The following is a 15,419-nucleotide window of genomic DNA, read 5'->3' as shown; positions in this document are numbered from 1 at the left end:
GGCAGCTTCCTTGATTTTAATCTAGTGAGACCCTAAGGAGAGAACACAGCCAACTGAGACATCTGACCTGCCTAACTGTTTGATAGTACATGGATGTTGTTTGAAGCCAGGAAGTTTGTAATAAACTGTTAATCAGCAATAGAAAACTAAAACATATCGTTTAATGTGACGGATAATCCAAATCTCAACCTATATATGTTCCTTAATATATTACTTAAATATATTATTTGATAGCAATACATTAATAAATATATTACCATTTGTTAACGTATTGCTATTCCTAAATTTGGTAGTTCAGCAGATCTGGCAAAATATAATTGTAGGCAATAAAAGAAAAATCATCACTCTAGCATCAGCTGGACACTAGAAGTTGAGGATCTACTACTGTTCTATTAACCTAGTCATGGATGAGTTTTCATTTTGATACTATTGGTATTCCTCCATTCATTCTGTTGTTCCTTCAGTAAGCAAGTAAGCACCCAGGCACTGATAGCACAAGGTGAATAAGAAGGCTGTTCCTCTTCAGGTGTCACCGCACTCATTCAAATTAAGTTCAAGTGTGTGAGTCACTTCAGAAAATGTTATTAGTATCTGGTACTCTGTCCCACACCCCAACTACACACTTCCTCATTTACTTTAGTAAATTATCCACGCTAACGCTGTATTTGAAGAAGCCCAACTCTCCTCTCGTAGCATTTGTTTTTCTCCAGCAGTTGTTTACATTAGTTGGGTCTCTACTCTCCTGCACAGTGATTGATTGTTACTCAAAAGTCATTGCTTTCACTATATACTCACCAAGGAGAGAAAATATTATATACTCGAGGAGCAATGTTACCCATTATAACACAGATTAAAATGTAAATTCACGTTTAACTGATAGAGATCTCCAGGCCTCACCATTGTGAGTTGGTGCATTTGAAAAAAGATTAAGACCACTTTATTAACACGAAAAATATTTACCTATGTATGTCATATAGCAGCATAAATATCAGCTGGCATAGATTTAAATATCTACAATACACAAAATGTGCTGGGGAAATTGTTGAATGTGTGTCATATTTTCACACCTCTTTCTAAAGTAGACATAGAATAGTGTGGATAAAGAAAAATATCACCATATACAAATATACAGAGTTTAAAATATGCACTAAAACGCACAAACATAATAAAATAAAAAGGAGAAAGGTGAGCTGGAGAACAATTGGCACCACAAGTGCTAGGCAGTGGGTGAACATCCTGATGTTATAAAGAATAAAGTTTGTAGAAGACAATAAGAAAGATAAGTGCACCAATACAAAACAGGGCAAATAAAGTAAAAAAAAAAAAAATCTTAGAGAAACATAATTGGCCGTTGGTGGAGGAAACAAACAACTCTACATATGAGTAAAGAAAGAGATGTAAATTAAAATAGGAATGAGACATCATTCTCACCTCTCAGATAGTTAAAAAAATTAGCAATAACAGAATACCCACTTTTGGAGATAGTGGTAAAATGAAAACACATGTATGCTGGTAGCAAAGTAAAAGTTTGCTAAAGGGCAACTGAGCACTAGATATCACAATTCTAAAATAGGTAAAAAAAAAAATAGGATCTCACCAGCTGAGCTAAAAAATTAACCTAAAAATATACACTGGTAATGACTATGTTTAAACCATTTAAAAGGTGGAAATTGCTTAAACGGCTGGGTTAAGTTCCTTGGAACGTTTATACACGCTTTAACTGTTAGGATGGTGCTTTAGATTGATACTTAATGACATTGAACTATGTTAAGAAATAAGATTCTAAAAGCAAATAGCAAACAGAACACATGTACATTAAAAATAGACACCTGTGAATATGTGCAATAAATATTTAATATATAGTATCTATTATATATGTAATATACATGTATAGGCGGCAATGCACTTGAAATATTAATAGTGATTAATTTTAGGTGATGAGGCTTTTTTGCTTATCAGTAGTTTCTGATTTTTCTACATGGCATCTTTATTATTTCGGTACACATGTTAAAACTAATAAATAAATATAATTTGATAAGCCCTTCTGAAGGGATTTACTAAATCTAAGAAAATAAAAGCAGTAGTCATTTTTTATATTGGGATAATTAAGACTCATGTATAATAACAACAGAGTTTTTTGGGGAGAGGTGACAATGATGCCAACAGTTGATAGTACCATATCACTATCTAATGATCTATTCTCTTAGACTAAATTATCACTACTGTCTTTATAATGTCTCCCCTATTTTCACCTCCAAGACACACTCAAGGGATGGCATATTTACTGCATGACAAAGGCTGATGGCTGAGCCCAGGGTTCTCCAATGCCCTTACTACCCTGCCAGTAGCACCAGCTTGTTCTCTCCCAGGTGGCATGAGTGAATCTTTGAATTAGCCGTAATATTTTAAATGATGGCAATAATTAGAAAAGGTTGCTCTTGTAACATTTCACAGCAAATTGTGACTCAGGAGCTGTCAGAGTGTCCTGGATGAAACGGTTGCTCTCCCACATCCAAGATCTCCTTTGCTTTTCCCATTTCTGTCTTTCCCTACCCCCACTGCCATGTCGTTACCTCACAGGGCAGCTGTAAGTTTTAAATATATGTGTCTGGAACATATTATAGCACACGGTCAATAGACGGTGGCTACAATTGTGTCTATTCATGGGATATTGACACATTTAAGTTAGCAGTATCTTGCTTTCAAATATAATAAGACTTTTAAACAAAGGAAAATGATACAAAATTTTATAATCTTCCAGGGACTCCCTTCCCTTCTCTCCCTCCCTCCTTCCTTCCTAGTTGAGTCCAAATGTACCATAAAGAAAATAACTGTCAAAAATATCTTAATATAAAGATATAAAAAATAAGTTAATTTTTGTTGGACATTTATCACTGACTTGCCCATTTAACTCAAATCAATGAAAATATTGTATGCATATAGATATAAAGTTTAGTGCAATAACTAAACTTTAAAGTCAATTTCATCAAGTAGTTTGGTTTAGGCTAAAACAATCATCTTCATTGAAATAATTGGGCTGCTATGTTTGTTGACTGAATTAGGAAATTTTGCAGAACTTCCATTGGAAATTTGAGATCAACATGATCTGTAGCGAAGTTGGGAGTCTACCAGGGATCCTGTGGACAGAAGAAAGGCAGCACATTCCTTGTCATTTTGGGAAGGATTCTTGGGTATAATTTACGAGTATATTGGTCTCTTTGATTCTGGTTTTACAGCTACTGTAGTTTATGCGTGTCACTGAAAATAGGCGGTACACATTTATTGTTTGGAGATAGAAAACAAATATTCTGCATTGTTAGCCTTTGAACTAGCATATCACAAGACTGACGCTATGGTGGTCCATTTATACTTGGCTCTAATCTTGATTGCAAATCCTCCTTTGGGAGTTGGCACATTCAACCATGAAACCAAATACAGTACCTTTTACGGAACAGTGTGTATAAACTAACAACTGTTACGGATATGTGTACACCAGTCATGGAAACAAAGCCTGGGCCGAATGTCCGAGTTCTAATAATAATCAGAGTCCAGACCCCAACAAAATACAGTATCTTCCTTGCTGTAACTGTAGTCACGTTTAATTGAACACAATGAATAAATCGTGCTGCTGACCCAAGGAAGACATAATCATCGTATGAAAATGTATAATAATTTCTTGGACTCAAGTAGTAATGGTTAAATCATGATGTGGATTATGTCCTCTGTGAGGAAAGAAATGGTCTTTATTTATAGAATATGATTTTCTCACGAAGGTGTTCCTCTTTTCTTAATATGATGTCCTTTGGAACAGTAGGGATATGCAATTTTAGCAGAAAGATGGGAGGGAATCTAATGCGAGTGGTATTAAATTGAAGTTTGTGAATAGACCTTCTTGCATTAAAAAAAGATTAAAATACATGTCAATAATACTGGATATTTTGACTGATAACTGAGTCACATTGGAACATAGTTTTAGAAGCAGATATTGATTTTATAAAAAAAAAATGAAGGTGATAAAGGAGATGAGGAGAAGATGCACAAATCTATTTCTGGCCTCAAATCTGATCATCATTTTTCAAATAAAATGCCATTTCTTCTAACTGCATAGCTCGAGGGCCATTTTAAGTTGAAAGTATTACGACAGAGAAATGTTTTCCATTTATTTTGGGAAAAACAAAACACAACATTTGTTTTAAGGTTAATTCTGATGGCCTTATTTATTTATTTATTTATTTTGCATTTGCTTTTTTTCTATAATTAGAATACCACTGTTACTTAGTAGCAATGTATACATTCTTGTCATATTTTTAAGCTTTGTTCCCCTCTGTCAGGCAAAGATGGTGGTACACTCCAGAGCATCTTGTGTGTCAGAAAGTTTTAATAAGTCAGTGTCTTCAATGCTGATAAAAGTTGGATTCAGGAAATGAAACAAGGACATGTCTGTGTCCTCCAAGCTATTTCCTCATTCTGCTGCTTCTCCACATAGTTCTGTGACCATTTCCATTCCAATTTCAGATTGGAGAAAAAATGAAGCATAAAAAAGAGCAGAAGTAGAAGATCCAAAGGAGTGTGTGTGTGTGTGTGTGTGTGTGTGTGTGTGTGTGAGTGAGTGATCACACACACGCACATGTATGTGAGTGTTGAATGTGTATCTATATGAGGCTGTGCACACACAGGCCAGCAGAGGGGGGTGAACTTCCGATAAACCTCAAAGAAGTTGAAAGAACAGGTTTTGAGGAAAGCAAGGAGAATGTGGGTGGAGAGGAGATTTGGGACCAGGGCTGGGAGACGTGGGGAGAAGCATCTGACCTTCAGCCCTGAGTTGTTATTTAGATAATGTAATGATTTTTAAAGGAATATAGATCAAGCATCACTTTATTTCCAAATTTTCTTGATGAAGTGTGATGTTCTTTGACTCTGAATCTACCAATGATATTAATAGTTTTATTAACCATAAAGCAGAGGTATGTCAAAGATCAATATTTCTGAGAGAAATCTGCCATTTTATTTTACATTTGGTTTTACTATTTCCTGAACAGTATTTGATGGATTTCTGGATTCAGTAAGAAATGGGAGAGAAGAAAGAAAGAACTTAGAATGAGCATTCGTGGCTTTAGCATTAAAATAGCAATTATAAATTAAAAACCCTTTAAGAACAAAATTGGAGCAATATTTACATGGGCAAACTACTGAAAATGATGATGCATTGTGATTAGAGCTCTAACATCATAGCATAGAGGTTGCCGGATTCTTTACTAAAATTTTAAATAAAACTTCCTTTGTGTTGAGTAACATGGCTGCCGTTCTCTCTTGTCCTCCCTTACCTAATTCACACATGCTCAAAATTCTTTTGGTTATCTCCTGCTAAAGTTTTTATCTCTTAAGAATCAGGAATATATAGATATAAACCGTTGTTTATCCCAGAAGCATTCATGGTTTAAAAGCATCAAGATGGACTGAAACGTAATTTCACCAAACTATGGGGCACACTGCCACCTAGCGGTCAGAATGGGAACATATGCGGATTTAAAAATAGAACCCAAAAGAAAGCAATGGTCCTGGAAACCGCTAGTGTGCAGTCCTCTGAATTTTGTGCTCTGTATCACTTCCTACTTGCCACTTTATTACCAGAAAAACTTAACATTGAGTTTCTTCCAGATAAGTTGGGGAATTAAGGGGGCTGGTTTTTAAGAGGCAAGAGCTTTTGATAGGTGTATATTGAATTTCTAAGTAGAATAAGTTCTCTACAATTTGATAGAATACGTGCTTCGTCAGTAATAGTAAGAGAGCAGAGCAATGATGCTGAGGTTCAGTTTCTGAGAATATCCCAGTTTTACTGGATGTGAAGACCATGGCAGTGAAGTTACTTCTCCACCAATAAACGCACCTGTCAGAGTTTGCTCCCTGGGACATAGCTCGGAGGAGTAGCCTGGCCAGAGTTAAATTTTTGCTCCGTAAGATTAACATATTAAAAATATCTGTTGAATATTTCCTACAAGCCTAAGCATGTGAAGTCCTATAAGAGATTAAAAACATATACATTTTAAAAAAGTCATGCCCCTAGCCTTAACGAACTTGCTGGGAAAGATGATAGCATGTAGTGCTAAACGTTCAAAACTTGTAATAGGATTTATGGAACAAGTAATTTTCTGTTAGGCTGGAATATTTCAAAACTGTATCGATGATTCAGTTCTGATGGGATTTGGATTGCCAAGTGGAGAAGGGGTATTCCAGGGCACACAAGGCCTGTGTGTGTGGGCGGGGTGGAGGGTGGGGGGTGGCCACTAAGCCGAAGTTACCAGCAGCATGCCAGGGAGTGTGGGCAATGACGGGACTGCAGAGTGCCTTCAACCCGACGTGCCTGGAAGAGCAATAAGAACGTAGCTTGATTTGGGGGCACAAAGGTGCCACATGATGTTTTTCTTAGCAGGAGCTAGAACTGAGACTCTTTCTTAAACCACTGCAGATGCAACTATATGAGAGAAATATTCAGACATAAAAATATCAAGAAAATTCAGAATCTGATATGTTTTATTTTTGGTGTTTATGAAACACAATTGATTTGTGTTCAAGGAATGTAAGTGGTTATACATTTGTTTCTTTGCCATGGCAAGATTTGCTTTTTATTTTTATTTATTTTGTTGTTGTTGTTTGCATGGCAATTCTATATATGTTAGCAACGGTAAGGGGGGAAGATGGACTATGACTACCTGGAATAATAATAACTTTAAACAGCGAGGATGATTCCAATTACTGACACATTTGTATGATTATTTGATGTAAAGAAGTATGTCAGGAATATGATTTATTGGCAGTCCTGGCTTCCCTGTACATTCAAGTCCAACCACCAATATTTAATGATAAATGAAGCTGGGACTTCGATTGGTAAGCTTATAAGGTATTTTCACAACTACTAAGCAGCAGAAACTGAAATCACATTTGGAGAATTTGGAATTCAATCTCAGTGCTCTTACAAACAAACATACTGTCATATTTCACTCAATTATAGAATGCAAAGTCATTTTTATTTACATGTTAACTTTTTTAAAGTAACCCATCCTATTTAATAGTAATTAAAATAATTTTTCCAACTCATTCTAGAAGGTCCATGAATATTTATGCTCTTTTAAAGGTATTCTTTACTTAATGGATAACTGTACTTTCAAAACTACTGCAATTTATTAGGTAATGTGTCTTTTACATTTTTTACTAAGGCATTTTGCAGCCACTCTAATCTATTTGCAGGAAACTCCTGTTTGTTCTGTGTGCACGTTTTCACAACACTCATTATCTGCTAAACAGCCTGTATCAGTTCTACAAAAGCCACTGTGATTGACTTCAGAAATTCAAATTTAGTGTCTTACAAAAAAAGCACATTTTTGCAATAATATATTGGGTCATTAAGTTTTACATTATAAAAGGTTTATAGGATGCGTAACAAATCACTAGCCAAATAAAATGTTAAACATAAAACTTTTCAATATGACTATTGCACATTTTCTACTCTCTAATTCTAATTTCTTTTTTTTTTTTTTCCCAACATGACTGTTATATATATATTTTTACTTTTTAACCAGGGATCTAAAGTGAAACCAAGCTGAGGGAAGAAGAAACTCTGTTCTTCTGTGAAAGGGGTGGGGGAAGGGCCCCGAGAGCTGTTTCTCTTGAGTTGGCTCTATCTTTGCTGTGCTGTTTGATTTTCAAGACTTGAGTGTTTGTTTCCTTATTTTAAGGATTCCTCTAGGTGTGTTAAGATATATTAAATTGTCTTATGCAAAGTAGCTTCCTGACAAGTTTGATTAATATAGAAAATACAGTTGACCCTTGAAAAAAATGGGGGTTAAAGGCGCCACACCCCCCCACACATAATTTTGACTTCCCCAAAACTTAACTACTAACAGCCTGCTGTTGGGTGAGTGCCTTACTGATAACAGAAACAGTCAATTGACACATGTTTTGTATGTTATATGTGTTATATACTGTATTATTACAATAAACTAACTACCACGTTTCCCTGAAAACAAGACTAGGTCTAATATTAATTTTTGCTCCAAAAGATGCATTAGGGCTTATGTTCAGGAGATGTCATCCTGAAAAATCATGCTAGGGCTTATTTTCTGATTAGGTCTTATTTTGGGGGAAGTAGGGTAGAGAACAAAAATGTTGTGAAGAAAATCATAAGGAAGAGAAAATACATTTACTGTATTTATTGAAAAAAAAAATCCACGTATAATATGTGGACCCGTGAAGTTGAAACCCGTATTGTTCAAAGGTCAACTGTACATTTAAAGATGGTACCTTTTAAAAATATCTGCAATATATAGTTTTGAAGGTGAAAAATTTGTTACAACATGACTGCAGTGTTTAGATAATGTCAATCATTAATAAACCTTTGCTGATTCATTAACCACTATAAATTTTGTGTTGTGGCTAATGTGTTTTTCTAGAGTGCCTATTCTTACAAGGGTCACAGAAATATTATTGAAAAAGATAGACACTAAAGTTATCTTTTATGAGATACGTGGGATGATTACAAAGGTAAAAACAAAAGTTAACTTTAAAGGACTGTCTGTCAGCTATAAATCCTAATGCAGTATTACTCTAGAGACGGATTATTCTAAATATCCTGTTACTCTGATAATGAAAAAAATAATGTTTTCCTAATATCGAAGTTACATCTAACATTTTACTTTGCTATATTAAACGCTTTACTATTTCTTATGTTTATGTAGCCAAATTATACACCTTCCTGGGGTTCTTATTTTACTTCCCAGCCCCCTAAATACATTGTAATATGGAGATCATATTATGGAGACCCTTGTACCTGAAGTTCCCAGAATGTGTGAAATGCATTCAAAAATAGGCTAATTTCATCACCATATATATATGTTAAATGTTGATGGGAATAATATATAGTTTTCTTGTGTTCAGGATTACTTTTCTCCCGTTCTGAATTTCCATGACATTCTTTGTCTTTTTCAGAGGCTTAAATAATGTTACGGGTTTCATTTGATATATACCTTCTTCATTAGTGTTGTGTAAGCATAGACTTTTCAGAAGCACTTAAATTAAGTCTTTTTGCGCAGTTCAACTAAAAATGTACAGACAGCATGTGAAATATAATATTGTGCATGTGATAGGCACTTACGTTTTGCTAACTGAATGCACTGATTAAAAAAAAAAAAAACAGAAGAGAATCAAATGGATAATGTACTGCATTTTTTATGCTTGAGCTTTCCCGTGCCTGGTTTATAAGCCACACATCTCGAGAGGAACACCAGCTCTGTTAGTAACACAAGAAATAATTACAACCACGCCACCACTTCTGAAAACGTAATGTCAAATTGTTTGTCTCAGTTGGGCGGCAAATTATCATTGTGATCTTTGTGTTTTTAGATTTGCAATGTGAATGGTTTGCTACTGAGCATCACTTGTAACTCCTTTGTCTTTTTCTTTTGGCTTTTAGCTCCCTGTGAAGGCAACACATTCTTTTGCCACAGTAACATGTGTATTAACAATACACTGGTGTGCAATGGACTCCAGAACTGTGTGTATCCTTGGGATGAAAATCATTGTAAAGGTAATGATTCGTCCTTGAAATTTGCAAAATCCCCTGCCTGGAGGTGGGGAGGACATTTATGCCAATGTTTATGTGGATCAGAGAGCCTTAAAAATAGAGGATAGAGTGGCTTTTATGAACTTTGTGTGTGTTTTGTAATCCATTGGTAAGCCTTTTTTTGGCCATCACTATGGCTGTAACCGAAAGTTTCTCATCCATTCACGCACAGTGAAACATCCTTAACCCGTGAAGGCTCATTAAAGGCTTCTCCGTACTAGACCCTGTGGGGCCATGGAGAGGCAATGGGAGCTTTCAGTGCAGTGCAGTTTCCTGTCACACCGGGTGCCCTGAATCTGTGGTGGCATCTGCCATTATTCCAGTTTGTCATCACTGAACGGGGCCTGTGTACTCTGCAGAGAGCGTACTAAAGGCATGTGTGTGCTTTCAAGTACTTCCAGCCACTTAAACTCAGCTTCAATTTGGTACCTAAATGCTTTGCTTCCTTTCTGATGAAAACAGTTTGCGAAGTCCTGCTCCCTCCTGCAGCCTATAAAGAATCTGGTTCTGTAGACATTGAGCTTGGCTTGGGTAGAAATGTTGCATGTGTTCGTGAAGTTGAAAATACCAGCCATACTCTTTTATTCAGATTTAATGAGAACCAACTGGCAAAGGAAAAGAAACAGGCAGAGAACTCTTTCATGCTTAAAGCCCAGTATTCTCTATTCCCATACCTCCTGTGGGCAGAAGCAGATAGACAACGCACAGCAGCCATGGTCCATACAGTGTGTAAGAGAGGCAAATCCGGCCCAGATATCTGAAGGCGGGATGTGAACGCCATCCATTTTGTGTCCAAGGAGACACTTTGCAATGGATGGGGAATTAAATATTTTGTGAAGAATCTCACTTCAGCACTGTGAATTTCCATCGTTGTTGAGCATGTCCACACTGGGTACCAAATAACGTAACTGTCTTCAGGGAAAGCTGTAGTGCTCTCTGTCCTTCTGGGATGCCTTTCTTCATGGGCAGACCCTCCTGCGCCGCAGCTCTGGGGGAAGGGGGAACAGGGACAGTGGTGCCCCTCTCTCAGTCACATCTCGTCTTCTCAGCTGGCTTCCAGATGGTTTCACTGGATGAAGGAGCTGGGACCACTGTGACAGGCCTACATTCTCAGCCCTCTGCCCCTGAATTAGAGCCCCTGTCCTACCTGTTGGGCTGGTGGGGGAAGGGAGCCCCCATATCTCAGCCACCCCAGCTTGGAATTGAGCATTTGCAGTATGGATGGGAGGTGAGAAATGCTACTGGCTTGCCCGTCAGGGGAGGCCCTGTAGCTCCAGGCTGGAGCTGTGGGGAGAGGCAGCCAGTGTTGTCTGGAGTCTCCCTGAGTACAGCTTTCATCATGACGAACTGGGGCTTCCGGGAGCTTAAATGCCTCAGACACTCATGGCTCTTCAAGAAATGTGGGAGATTTATTATTATTATTATTATTATTATTATTATTATTATTATTATTATTATTAAATGTACCTTCCTGTGCTGTATGCCATTAGGATAATTTCCCAGACTTTAAGTGGTTGGGATTTTTAAACATAATTTCTTACCACTTATGATTGTGTCACTGGGGAAAAGGCCCAGATGCCTTTGAGCCACCATTCCAGAAACGTCTGTTGTAACGTTTAGTTACCTTTTGGGTTCAGAATATTATTCTTGCTTTCACTTCAGTTATCCACATCAGGAACAAATTCACAACAATATAGGTGGAGTCATGCTCCCAGTAGTGGAGTTTGGACGTTTTCTTTACCCCTGTGAGAAGAAAACGAGTTTACTGCTTTTAAAATTAAGAGATCGTTCACAGATGCCGTTCAAAAGGTGTTGGAAGACCTTCTCCCAACATACATGCACATTTAAAGCAGGGACGCTGGGCAGTGGGAGAGCTGTGTCCAGGCGGGAAGCCAGGGTCATTGCGAAGAGTGAACGTTTGGGTTCATTTGTAAAGACGTGTCCGTGCTGCTCTGAGCCTATAAAATGCTGTGCTTAGCCTGTTGCGTCTTAAAGTTCTCGGCCGGCGCTCTGCCTTCCATATTAATGCGTGCTGGGTTGTGTCTTGTTCTCTCTGTTGTTCTCACTGCCCTCAACCTGTAGCAAAGAGGAAAAGCAGCCTGCTGGACCAGCTGAGCAACACCAGTGGGACGGTCATTGGCGTGACTTCCTGCGTTGTGATCATCCTTATTATCATTTCTGTCATTGTGCAGATCAAACAGCCTCGTAAAAAATATGTCCACAGGAAGCCGGACTGTGACCAGACGGTTTTCCAGGAGGTGTTTGAGCCTCCTCATTACGAGCTGTGCACCCTCAGAGGGACAGCGGCCGCCGCGGACTTTGCCGATGTGGCCGATGACTTTGAAAACTACCACCAGCTGCGGAGGTCGTCTTCCAAATGCATCCATGACCATCACTGTGGCTCACAGCTGTCCAGCGCGAAAGGCAGCCGCAGCAACCTCAGCACAAGAGACGCGTCTGTCCTGGCCGAGATGCCCCCCCCGCCCGCCAAGCCCCTCGGCCCGCCCACGAACCGAAGAAACATCCTTGTCATGAAACACAACTACTCGCAAGAGGCTGCCGCGGCCTGTGACATCGACGAGATCGAGGAGGTGCCCACCACCAGTCACAGGCTGGCGCGACACGACAGAGCCGTCCAGCGGTCAGTATCAGTCGATTTCTTGATGACAACCATAACCTGAGGACAGAAATGCTTCCAGAACCTCGTGTTCTATTTTGTCTTCATGTTTCAGTTTCTCTTTTGATTAATGATTTCAACCATAGTGTCTCGACTTTTTCCCTCTTCTTTTTCCCTTTTCAGTGCTCTCTCCATACTCTTTCGAAATCTCATCCATGTATGTGTATGTGTGTGAGCACACACAGACCAAAGATGTTTATTTCTATGCATACATAACGTGCATTTCTACACAAACTATGGTTTTAATTCATATCACGGATTTCCATCACAAATTTGCATCCACACGCTCACAAGTGTTGTCCCAATCAATATTTATATCTTTTAATAGATGAAATATTTTGAAATAGTTGCCTTACCGAGATGGTTAACCCCATCTTGTTGAATAATTTTAAAGTAGAAATAGCATATTTTGCAATATAATGTATTATATTTTTGGTATGAAAATGAAAATACTTTTTTCCACATATCACGTAATAGTTATATTACAAATTGCATAGGATGGCATGATATGCTAAATGCTAGATATTTATATTTAAATGTAGCAAACATTAGTAGGAACATTTAATTCATTTTCCTTTTAATATAGAGACAATATTATCTGCATTATATTATTAGCCCTAAAATGAGTTAAAAAAAAATGAGAAAAGGAAATTTAAGTTTAGGGAAATAGTTATTTTAAATCCCCAAATCCAGTCTATTTATGTCTTGTTTTGCATGTTCACTAGCATGTAGTTTGTTTTATAAATGTACATACTTTTTCGATTCATCATCCATCCTCAAAACCTAAAATATTTCAGTTGATTTGATATTTTTGCATGCTGATATCAAAAATATATTCCCATAGTTTTATGAATTTTTAGGAATGCTTTTAAGTAATTACTTGTGTGCATATTTACTTTTGTGTGCAAATATTACTTTGTTGAATGAAATAGCCGTAACGTTCCAGGTTCTGCCTCATTGGGTCTCTAAGCAAACATGAATCTGAATACAACACAACTAGGGTCTAAAAAGAAAATTCAAGGTAAGCAAATGCCCTCAGTCCCTTCTCCCACTTTGTTCTATTCTGTTTTGTTTTGTTTTGTTTTGTTGCACTTGTCTTGTATTCTTTTAGGGAATGGGTTTTTTATTCATTATTTCCTGTGATACGTGTTTCATAACCTTTCATGACGAGAGATATAATGGATTCAATGCTGATGGAAGATGATTCTTAGTACATGTATGTTTAAAATAAATGTGAATATTCTCACCACGAAGCATGGTGCTACAGTGCTAGTACAAAGATGTTCAATTAACAAGTTCAATTTTACATGTGTTAAGGCAAAGATATAAAAATTAGTGACCTCTTCCAAAAAATAGCAGAAGAAAACCAAGGTTTTCATAATTTAAAAACTTGAATATTGTCTCAATAGAATTGAAGTCAATACATAAAATTGATAATAATTTTATTGATTGAATTTGGCAACATTTCCCTCCAAACTCATACACTAAGTGCTCACTGGTTCTCCTCCAATGTGTGCACTCTTATTTTTGCATGACTGTGTAGGTTGTTTCATCAAAATTAATGCAGCATGTCCCGTTGGATGCTCGTGATGTGGAGCGTGTCATAAGTACCAGTTGTCTGTGTGTACCTCTAATTTGTCGCTGGGGATCGTAATGGCTTTACTTTTAGCATTTGATAGTCCATATCTATATTAGACTAATTTGTCCCCAGTGAAATTTGCTTGACAGCTAATCTCTTTAAAACTCCTCTGACCTATGAACTAGGTGAATGCTATTCCATGCTCTATATTACCTTGATACATTGGTGTATTTGTATGCATTTTTCAACGGGAGAAAATGTTTTAACTGTGTTTTATTTTCAGAGAAGAACTATTTATACAAACATGGGGACTGTGAAAAGAAAATTCTATAGTGAATTGTGAAAAGTGGACATATTTCTAAATTCATTCCACTGCCTTTATCCCAACTTAAGAATTACAGACATTTGTTATTTCTTCAGCAAGACACCCCCGCTGCACACTGACTTGTTCATTTCCTAATTTGGTTGCTGGCCACCAAGTGCTCCTTAGTATTTAAATACATTTTGAGATTTACTGGAAACTTGAAGAAGAAATTAGTTCCTGATTAAGACTACCCCGACTTTATTTTTGCTGTCGGTTTCACTTTGTTTCTATGTTGTTTTTCGTCTCTGTTATATAATTGTACATTGTGTGATCTGTGAAAAAAAAAAAAAAACCCACGATTTTGGATGAACTTTGCATTACATGTACACTGTTTTCATTATATAGACTGCTTGAGAATAGTGCGTTCCTGAGTGATTTTGAACATGCTACAGTGAAAAGTGAAAATATGGACCCTGGAAACACCAGCTAGAGGTCTTACGGACTATAACATCTGTTATTGTGTTATGATTAAGTGCAGCCAAAAGTGACAAGTAAAATTACTAGTTTGCAATAAGAACAATCTCAGTTTTTTGGTCTTTCCTATATACCCTCAGTTTCCTTTTTGTTTCTTATCAAAGGAAAATGCCCAGTTTCAGAAACAGTTTTTGAAATCAGGTATTTTACCATTTATACCCTTCAATAGAAATGTTTTTTTTTTCCTGTTTTTCTTTTTCTTGTTTTTTTTTTTTTTTTTTATTTGATTGAGCACTTAGCAATATGATTGAATTGACAGTTTGAGAAAATATCCTGCATGTCAGTTCTGGATATTTCAGTTGGAAAAATATCCTTTTTATTAGACACATTGTAAAAAGCATGCATCCTCGAATACTACTGTTACTCTTCCATTTTTTTGTGTCATATGCTTGCTACTTGTAACTTTTTATATAAAGATATATAAAAATGTATAATAATTTCCTAACTTGAGTTAAGAGAAATGTTTTCTTCTATTAGAGTGATAAAAAAAACTGACTTACATAAGTCCACACTTTATATCAACTCTTTCCACATTTTAAGCTACAGGACGTCCTTTAGCATTGAGGCTTATATCTCCAAAGTTTTATGGAATATGTTTTTGTTTTAGAATAGGAGAGTCTTTTTTAAATGCTTTAAAATCACAGGCCATTTTATAACCCACACCACACCATTCTGAGTTCTTCTTATACTAAAGGCACATATGATACCT

General features: G+C 36.9%; 1 protein-coding gene across 3 annotated transcripts in view; it reads left to right on the top strand.

Annotated features, from left to right (window-relative positions):
• NETO1 (neuropilin and tolloid like 1) overlaps nucleotides 1-14,917 on the top strand; it is a 77,351-nt gene extending 62,434 nt beyond the window's left edge. The window contains exons 8-11 of one of the 3 annotated variants that reach the window (XM_033135633.1): nucleotides 9,467-9,580; nucleotides 11,699-12,257; nucleotides 13,240-13,314; nucleotides 14,582-14,917. In XM_033135633.1, the coding sequence (XP_032991524.1) occupies nucleotides 9,467-9,580; nucleotides 11,699-12,257; nucleotides 13,240-13,300 (734 nt within the window). In that variant the 3' untranslated portion in view covers nucleotides 13,301-13,314; nucleotides 14,582-14,917. Of the gene's footprint in view, nucleotides 1-9,466; nucleotides 9,581-11,698; nucleotides 12,258-13,239; nucleotides 13,315-14,155 lie in introns of those variants that run through there. The other 2 variants (XM_033135632.1, XM_033135634.1) reach the window with 2 other exon arrangements.
• The last annotated feature ends 502 nt before the right edge of the window (nucleotides 14,918-15,419 follow it).

The sequence above is a fragment of the Rhinolophus ferrumequinum genome, chromosome 19 (genome assembly GCF_004115265.2).
Source record: "Rhinolophus ferrumequinum isolate MPI-CBG mRhiFer1 chromosome 19, mRhiFer1_v1.p, whole genome shotgun sequence".
In the NCBI taxonomy this organism is placed as follows: domain Eukaryota; kingdom Metazoa; phylum Chordata; class Mammalia; order Chiroptera; family Rhinolophidae; genus Rhinolophus; species Rhinolophus ferrumequinum.
This window is presented reverse-complemented; position numbering and strand designations above follow the sequence as displayed.